At 39.7% G+C, this 9,859-nt stretch overlaps 1 protein-coding gene across 2 annotated transcripts; it reads right to left on the reverse strand.

The window, feature by feature from the left end:
- Positions 1-770: 770 nt before the first annotated feature.
- MEIG1 (meiosis/spermiogenesis associated 1) lies at positions 771-9,781 on the reverse strand. 2 transcript variants are annotated; one of them, XM_052790886.1, is made up of 4 exons: positions 9,678-9,766; positions 7,173-7,305; positions 5,114-5,276; positions 771-3,053 (listed from the first exon to the last, which is right to left on the reverse strand). In XM_052790886.1, exons 2-4 carry the CDS (start codon positions 7,274-7,276, stop codon positions 2,925-2,927), a joined length of 396 nt encoding a protein of 131 aa, XP_052646846.1. In that variant the 5' UTR covers positions 7,277-7,305; positions 9,678-9,766; the 3' UTR covers positions 771-2,924. The 2 variants fall into 2 exon arrangements, with proteins under 2 accessions (XP_052646846.1, XP_052646847.1); XM_052790887.1 differs by lacking the exon at positions 7,173-7,305 and having other exon boundaries at positions 9,678-9,781.
- Positions 9,782-9,859: the final 78 nt, after the last annotated feature.

The raw sequence follows: 9,859 nt of genomic DNA on the forward strand, positions 1-9,859 counted from the left end.
TAAGGAAGAAGTTCTTCACTGTGAGGGTGGTGAGGTGCTGGCACGGGTTGCCCAGAGAAGCTGTGGATGCCCCATCCCTGGCAGTGTTCAAGGCCAGGTTGGATGGGTCCTTGAGCAACCTGGTCTGGTGGAAGGTGTCCCTGCCTATGGCAGGGGGGTTGGAACTCGATGATCTTTAAGGTCCCTTCCAATGCAAACCATTCTATGATTCTAAGAATTAACTCAAGAAAACATCCTTATCCTAGATTAATGTTATCTACTGATCACAGACAAACTTGAACTCAGGCAAGAACCCCTGTACCTGTTTCTTTTTAAAGAGAGGAACCCATTTAGCTTCATAGCTAAGGCCATCACACAGATACGGTCTTTAAAAAAAGAGAGTGGTTTTATGTAACCTTAAGTTTAGCATGAACTGGAGTGAAATTTGGATACAAACTGGATGTCAAAGGACAATTATAGCTGAAACTCACTATCAATACAAAACCTGCTGTTTGGCTAATGAAGTGAGCAAACTTCCAAATACAGCATTAGGGCTGACAAAGGCTATGTCTGTAAACTGGTCTCCAGCACTAATTACAACACTTATCTTTCCTTTTCATCCCATTAATCTTTTAAATATTACAGTGAGATTCAACCTTTTAGAACACTGACAATGCTGAAAAATGTTAGTAATAAAATCTAGGTAATTCACTCTGAAAGTGAGAAGAATCTGCCAACTCATACAAAATCGGCATTTCCGAAGTGGAACATGAATTCCCATGCTACTTGTTTGAAATGAAAAGAAATCTCCGTGGGCGGTATGAAATGCACACTCATTGTTTTAAAACATAATAGAAGAGAGAAAGCATCCGGCAGTATTGCAAAAACAATGAGGTGTAGTCAGGTAAAATAAGGGATGCTCAGAATAATCTTTTACATTTGTTTCAATTTTTAAAAGTCTTTCTTTAAAAAAAAGTTAAGCTCTAAAAAGTTACCTGCAGTTTTAAATCCTGTTCTTGAGTGCCCAACTACGTCTTTTTCTATAGACTGAGAAAATGGCTGTACCAAACATTCTCACTTATTCTGTGTGTGCTGATAGCAATAATTTCTGTCAATAAATTTGAGTTGGCTATACAACACATCTATGTTTGTGAAGTTTTTTAAGGCTTTTTTCATGTCCACTGGAAGATTTCTTTTTTAGGAAACTATGAAGTTAACAGAGTGAGATCCACTATCTTAAAATGACAAAATAGATGGGTTATCCTCATAATTGTTCTGTTCCCATTGTTTGATTGCAAAGTATGCAAAAAGTTCTCTCTTAAAAAGTACATTCAGAGCAATCCAAATAAAAAAGAAATCATAATGAAAATCTGAAGTGAAATTTATTGTAGCAATACTTTATTTCTGTCATTGCAGTAACTCTCTATTTATATGCCATTAAGACCTTCCTGGAATAAAAAAGTTTCACAGTTTCTTCTGAGTAACTTTCAGTCATTTCTCTAACAGAGCTCATACAAATTTAAGCTAAAAATTTCCAAGCAGTCTAAATAAGATGACTAGATCATCGTCACCTATTGTCAATGAGATCTTTTGAATATTGCATCCATACTACTTATTTTGACTTGGAGCTGTAAATCCTCTATTTCACATCTTGAGTTGGCCACCATCTTAGGTTCAAATGAAGGAAGAATATCTGTAAGACAGATGGTCAACTGTACACCGCTAATCCATGCCTAAAACTTAGTTTAGATATCCCTTGGTTTACAGTCTAGAGACAGGAGATATTAGTAACATTTTTTCTGTAACTACCATGAACGCACCTACTGGTTTACTTAACGATAATCTGTTCTACTGGTCAATTATCTAGAGTTTTGGCATCTTAAAACATTTTATTCAAATTCCCTAATGAGTGAAGGTAAGCATGGTACCTTGCGTTTCCCGGGTGTCTCAGAGTGGCAGTCATGTGGACAGCTTCTGCAGACCTGATGTCACAGCAACGTGTTCAAAGCAAATGTTACAAACCTACATTTAGAAGAAATTAATTGTGCCCAGAAGAGCCAGCTTTTCTCCATTCAGAACAAAGGGTGTCCAAATGACAAGATCAGGTGTAGATGCTGACAATGTGACATTTGAAGTTAGATGAGATGAATTCTGCCCAGAAATCCCACGTATCATCCATGTAAGTTACCTAACCTTAAATATTACATACTATGGATTTCATGTTCTCTCTGCAGTTTTGTAGTGACTCCACCGTATGTAAATCCACAATCTTTTTTTCCACCCCTCCATAAAAAGGCATATGCTACCAAGTCAATTAATACTTCCTCCTCAAGTAGTTAATACTTGCACCTGACAAAAATACGTTGGGGATACCTTACCTATTGCTCAGAAAGACATTTTTGTTGTGACTGTTTCTATCACAATAATCATTTTTCAAATCTGCAGCTCAGCACTGGTACTTGCTACTTGATCACTCGGTGTCCTTCACTAAATTATTTGCTTGTTATTCTTGCTATTCTCCAAAGGAACTTCAGTTAGCATTTTGGCCTTACTTTGGCCCTTTGTAGTCTCATAACCCTTAGCTACACCAAGAGACCATGGCTGACATTAGCCAGTGTTTTGAGTAAAGATTGGTGCTTGTACTTATGATGGAATTTACACACAGTTAAACCAAATAAATGATGCCCATTTACCAGCTTTTTATTTTTATGTCAAAACATTTGTAACTAGGAAAATGAGGGATAATAAGACTTTTGTTTATAGCAAGAAAAAAATGAAATTCCTATGTCTATAGTTCCAGGCTTCTCTACATTTCCAGTATTCCTCCTTCTATCCAAGAATGACATCGATACTTAAGGTAAGTCAGATTATACAATCTCATTTGCTTACAGATGCTAACAAACAGATTTATAAAAAACCACAAACAAATTAGAACAATAACAAAACTAATATACATAAACTTTCACTTTATGGACTTCTTCGTCTTCGCACTCTCTTTGCTTATCATAATAATAGAACGTATTGTCCCTTCTCTGAAGTTTCTTAACAAACCCAGTTTCTGGCCAACACTCTACCTACAAATAGAATAAAAATGACATACATTCACCTGAACATGCTCACATTAAATGACGTTTGTGCATTGTATTGCAAAGAATATAGGGTATACTTCCATGGGAAAACCTCATTTGCATCTAAACACTACTTTGCTATTAATTTACTTAACTTTTAAAAAAAGATTAAGAACAAGATGTCAGAAACCAGTTTTCTGGTCTAGTATAAAGAATTATGTGATCAGAAAAGTCTAGAAATAAGGATCTAAGAATATTTGATAGACTAGAGTAATTTAAAAAGTGGACTAATCAAAGGTTTTAAAATACCTCATTTAGGAGTAAAACATTGATGCTATTCAGTTATTCAGTAGTCTGAGAGGTTGAAAGATTCCATTTCTGTAGGACTGACACACACTTAAAGGTTTCTTTGGGATCCTTCTGACCATGAAAAATGTGCTTTTCATTAGCAATTTCATAAAAGTGAAGTGAGCTATATCTATCATAATCCCAAAGACAGCAGGATCAGTCCTGCAGGAAACCAACACCATCCTAGTGCTCCTCAGTGTTCCACAACATGAAGCTTTAAACTAAAGGCTTGAGCACTTGTACGTTCAACAGCTTTATGACTCTAGTAGCTATCTGCAGCTTGAACACCTATGACTACTTCTGACCGAACCAAACCTTAAAAATCAGGTAGTAAGAATCTTATTTCTCTTCCAGGCAGGGTTGACAATAGGATGTCAAACTAGAGCATTCTCTAATTGGAGAGTCCCAGAGGTGGTAGTTTTATCACTTGCCTTATTACTTTAGGCATATAGCTGAGTTATTTGCATTCTCTGTCTAAACATAACAGCCTTAATATTTATTCCACCTACGTTGTAATTGTATCATTAATAACAACTGCATTATGGAAATATAATATGGAGTAAACAAGACATTTCAAAATATGTAAGTTGAAAGAGAATCACTGCTGGCTCCTGGCAAGTTTGAACAGAATGCACGCTGATTTTACATTGAGTAAGGTGTTCTTTAACTTTTATCAGGGTTTAACTGTCTATGGTTATGCCCTGCTATAAATCTAAAACAGACTGATCCTACCACACTAATTACGGGATTTCCTTTCTCACAGTTAAAAGGAATTTACACCACAGCCTTTACGGTGGTATCCAAGCCCACAACAAAATAATAAACTGCATCTTATTATGCACATCAACGTTTTGCTATGCTGTGAGATAACTGGACGAGGAGTGACTTTCCTAGGAACATTCTGCTCTTTCTTATGTGCACAGGAGGTTAAGATCTTTTAAAAGTGGATTTTTCATACTGCGTGTGCTGCTTTGGAAGATAAATTACAGAGCTCTGATAAAGATAATGTGTTGTTTGCTGTATTAACCTCTTGGTTGCTATTTTGAATCTCAAGTAGCCACTGAATATCAGGACATTATTCATGAGCTCATTTGATGTGCTAGGGAGCATTGCCACCAACTGTAGTGAGCAGAGGACCACATCCTTGATGTTCTCTGTTGATAAAAGCCTGTGTCACAACTCCCTTTACCACAGCTGGCATCAAATGTTTCTATTGTGGACAGTTTCAATAGAAGCCAAGTTTTGAGTGTGCACAAAGTCTGATTATGTTACCACACAATTCAACTGTAAAACTGAAGTCGGTAGCAATGACACAGGACTGACTCCCTGGACAACGAACGAGTTTCCTATCAGGTCTATTGGCAGAGTTATGGGGAAACTTCACAGAGAACTCACTTCGAAATAATCCTTTCCTCAAAACTGAATTATTCTTTTAGATAGCAGCTACATCTATTCAAAGAAATCTATAATGCTTCTAAATGCATAAGAGAGGGGGAACAAAAACACAGGCTGTGTAGTGTTTCTGTTTCACTTCTGTGAAAGAAGTTATTCTGCACAGTTAATAATAGCTTAAGAATTCAAGTCAGACCTGGGAGAAAAAAAGTGTATCAGAAACTAGCCTAAATGAAAGGAAATAAGTGGCACCTCTATTTTTATTTGATAGTTTAACATAAGACAGAAGTTTAAAGTAACAACCCTTTCAGCATTCTAAATCTTACCATGTCAACTTGTTTTACTTGTTTATATTCAAACTCATCTCTGTATCCAGCTTGCTGAAATCTGTATAAGTTCTCTACATCATCTGACCATTTTTTGGCATGATGTATAGATTTTGGTTTGATGTCAGCTTTAGCCATGACTCCAGAAACTTCAGACTTTTTCCTGAAATGAGATTTTAAAAAATTAAATAGAGAAGATGGAAACAAGTGATTTTTTGTTGGGGACATATAGAAATGGGTAGAACAAAATTTAAAAATAAAGGAATTACAGACAGTACAATATTATCTTCCCCTCAAAGCCTGAGGTTGAAAAAGAAAAACGTTATAAGCAGTTGGAATCAAATTAAATGCACTACTTGATCTCAGACAAACCCAACTCATCTATACTGCTATATACACCTCTACATCTCATCCTAACCTACCTAAAATTTATCTGTGCACACTGATGCATTAAAAAAAAATTTAAAATACAGTAATTTTTTAAATTTCACATCTTTGCAGTTGCTATCCCTCTGGGGCAGGCAGTTTTTCAGGTTTTCCTTTCTTCTTACTGAAGGGACACCAAACTGGGAACCACAAAATGAAGAGCTGGGCTGTAACTGAAGAACAGCAAACACTCAGGATGGGAGAGGAGGGGAAAGGAGAAATGCACGGCCAGTCATATGGCCGCAGTGGAGCAGGTCTTAAGAAATAAATTGGATAAGGAGGCAAGGCATACAACCTGCCAAAATTCATCCTATTCTATCCTTACCCAATCAAAATCTGCACTAACTGCCGCTGTCTTCCTCCTCACACAAAACCCATTTGTTCAATCCACTGAGAAAGTGTAAATAGGTTAATCAACTGCTAAACTTGAACAGAGCAGAACTGGGACAAGAAGAAATTCAAACTGTAAAAAAAAAAAAAAGAATAAAATAAGCAATCAAAAAAAAAAATTGCAAAGTCAGTAGAAACTCACCAGGGGTGGATTTGAACTATATTTCAAAAAAATAAGAATGATTTGACTTCTACCTTATATCTGAATTTCACTTCATTTGCTTTCTTGAGTGTATCTTATTCTGCTACTAAAACAGAACTTTATGTTGCTTCTGCAAGCAAAACACACAGAACACTATCCTGTCTAGCAGGTATGATAAGAAATGCACCCTTTCCTGGTGTTGTAATGTCACCAAGTGTCAGCTTCATAATTAGGAAGGTATCTTCAAAGGAGAAAAAGCTTCTGGTTTTAGTAGTGGGAGGATGAACACAGTCTAACTCCCTGTGGGTAGTATGCTGCCTCCAAATCCTGTGCACAGAGTACAATTTCCTTACTTAGCAAGTTCCTGTATCAACCGAGAGCTTGAAAAGTTGAATGCTGATATCTTATCAAATGCATAAATGCCCTTAGTCTGTTAGAAAGGCAGGAAAGGAGAAAAAAAAAAATATTTCACCACAGCATACAAATCTTTGGGAAAATTTTATCAAGAATCATTGTTAACATAATGTGGAAATAGGAGTAGTCTGCATCTCTGTCGTCTAACTGTATGAGAGCCATTAGCACACAAAGAAAGGGCCTTTCATCTCTTACTGCACACACTTCATTAAAGATTAGTAAAAATATGCACAAGGGCTCTTTTCTGGCAACACTAAACTATTTCTTGCATTCAGCACTCCAAACATTCTTCTACGAGGCTCTGCAGCATTTTGTAATTGAAGGCAACCATTTACTAAAAAAAAAAGAAAAAGAAAAATAATTTTCCCACCCAGTTATGAGGTGTCACATACAAATTAACATGATAAGTGTATATCCCTATTCTAAATCTTTAGTGTAGTCTTTGTGATATCTATCTCAACGTAATTTTTTTCCTCCCTTGCTGTAAAGGGCTCTTTTGTAGCCATTACAGAATTTTTCATGCCCTCTATATGCTCGTCAATGATTGATAAGAACTGTTGTCAATCTGGGACTTCAAACAGTCAATATTATTAGCAATAACATTAGATCTTATTTTAATTAATTAATTAAATTTAGCATTAATTAATGCTAAACTATAACGACTTTAAGCATCTTATGATAACTTACATGTTATTAGTGTTAAATACTTCTTTATAGGTTGTACTGAATTCATCTAATGAATGTGCTTCTTCAAGACATCTAGATATGTGTGGCACTTCCTGAGTCACCATTAATTCAGATGGCCTGTCCACAGGTGTTCCTGCTCAAAAATATATATATAAAGGTCATACATTTAAAGTGCCAGCTTGGTGGCTTCAAATAATAAAAGCGACATCCTGATATTTTTAGGCTGTTGTTTAAGCCCTTTAAAAATTATACTCTTTGTCTATTGTAGTGCCTCTGACTTCCAGGCATAGAGCTGGTTTCATAGCACAAGAGCAAGAAATGAGACAGCCTGCAATTCAGGGAAGAGACAAAAGACAGCAGACAGATACAGGCAAATGAAAGAATGCAAGAGAATGGTATGAAAATATTCAGCATAATACTAACACTTTTCACTTAAAGGGAATTTTTGAACAGTGAAGTGGACTTTGCTAAGATGACAATGTTTGCCTACTCTTAATTTAGGGGAAATAATAGTGAGATTTCATATACCCCTGTTTTGGCTTTGGGAAAAAAATTTTTTCAGCGTCAATCATAGCACAATTTCTATGGAATCCTAACTAGCCTGGGCTTGCATATGGTAGTTTCCTTAACGCTTATACAAGTTGTAAGGGTCTGTGGGAGGAGAATGTCTGCTCCTTTAAGGCCATCTGGTCAAGGGCCTTTTTCAATGCAACAAGGGATAATAAGAAAGGGAGGAAGCCATAAAACAAGAACATATGGGGACACAAACCCGACCAGTAAATTATGAGGGAGGCAGTGATGAGAACCAAACCTGGTCAGTCACACTAATTGATGGGGGCGTGTGGGAGTGTGAGAATGTTTATTCCAGCAAGGTTATCTGATCAGGGACCTTGTCAATTGGGAAACTAAGGGAAAAAAGGGGAAACCAGAAACAGAATATACAGAGACACAGACCTAACAAAACAAACATGGAGACCATGACAAGAAACAAACCTCACCGCTCACACTAACTGATGGGCTATCAAGGAACTACGGGCACCACTTCCAGGAATATCAACCTGGACTTTGCAACTGATAAGACTGTAAACCAGCGGGACCCCAGACTCAGAGGGCTACGGGAATCAATAGAGCTGTACAAACCCGTGAGGGATGTGCAGGGGAAGGGAGCAGGGAGGAACAGAGATGGGAATAGACAGAAAGGACTATAAAAGATGCCAGTCATGTGTAAAACAGGGACAGTCAGTATGCTTGCCTGGCTGAGCCCTGCGCCTGATCATCACAGTCTGTCCTACCTTCTTATATCTTCTTATTAAATCTCGTCTTCACTCTCTCCTGCGTAATCTCACTCTCTATCCTGTGCGTGTGTGTTTGCTGCAAGGACTAAGTGCCAGCTGCTGGTGAGACCTGTGTGTGAGGGTGAAAACTGGTGTCAGCTCCTGGAGTCAGACCTGGGGTACGGGCACCCCTGGCCTGATGTCAGCTGCTGGAGTGAGTGGGGGTCTTTAACTTCCAGCCACTGGAGCAGGAACAGTATGTGTCCTGAAAAATCAGCTACTGGGGCATGGCTGGCATGAGTGAGGGGCTCTATGCCAGCGGTTGGAGAAGGACTGTCAGACACAGCCTGTGTGCCAGGTGCCAGCTGTATGGAGGCAGGGTATCTGTATCTTCCCCAATCCAGGTGTATGTGGGGTGGGTATCCATATTCACTAGCAAACTTTAAGCTGGACTAGCTGGCAAGTAAGGGGACCTTGGGTACAGGCCAGGGTATCAAGTGGCCAGGGGGGGCTATGCTGGTACACCCAAGGGGACTTGTGAACATGAAGTGCATGAGGGACGAGTGTGAGTGCATGTTTGCTAGTGAGCATCAAGCTGGATTAGCAGGCAAGTAGGGGATCCATGAAGCAGGTAAGGGGGCCTGGGATCTGTGCAGGGGTGCTGGGCAGACAGAGGGGCTGTGCTGGTGCTCAAAGGATCCACAAACATGTGCGTGCTTGTGAACCTAGAGAGTGATCTGTGTGTGCCTGCACTGGTGAACTTTTACTGCTACCAGCCAAACAGGAGGAAAGGTACTTGTCTGTGTTTATGTTTTATATGTAAAGTGCTGTTGAAGGCCACGCTTTGTGGCAGTCAGCGTGACCAGCCATGTCTGTAATACATGCTCAGCTTTGTTACTGGTTGAGCCTGCAAACGGGAAAGCACGAGCTGCATCCCTCAGCCCAGGCAGAGGCCTCAGGTCCCCGAGCAGGAGAGGTCCTGAGCCAGAGCAGCTGGAGGAGATGGCTGTGCTGCTTAGATCACTTAACACAGGACCTATCTGGGGTCCTAGAAGAGTCAGTAAGAGATTTGCAATGACTTCCACAGACTTTACGGGATAGCTTCTTGTATTTGCCAAGGTGTTCAGGCAGATGTCTAGGCCCTGGTCCGAGTCACCGCTGTGACCGTAACCCCACCCTGCTCCCACCGCCATAGCCACAACCCGGCCACCCAGCCCTTACGACGGCCCACCTCGGTGCGAGGGCCGCAAAACGGGGACTCTTCCCAGGTCGGGCGGCGCGGATGCGGCGGCCGGAGGGCGACGGCGGCGTTCCTCACAGCGCTCCTCTCAGCGCAACTCTCAGCGCCAACGGTCGCCGCCGACCACCGTTGCTAGGCAACCGCCCGCCATCGCCTCTTTAAGAAGCCGTTCC

This window comes from Harpia harpyja, chromosome 6 (assembly GCF_026419915.1).
Source record: "Harpia harpyja isolate bHarHar1 chromosome 6, bHarHar1 primary haplotype, whole genome shotgun sequence".
In the NCBI taxonomy this organism is placed as follows: domain Eukaryota; kingdom Metazoa; phylum Chordata; class Aves; order Accipitriformes; family Accipitridae; genus Harpia; species Harpia harpyja.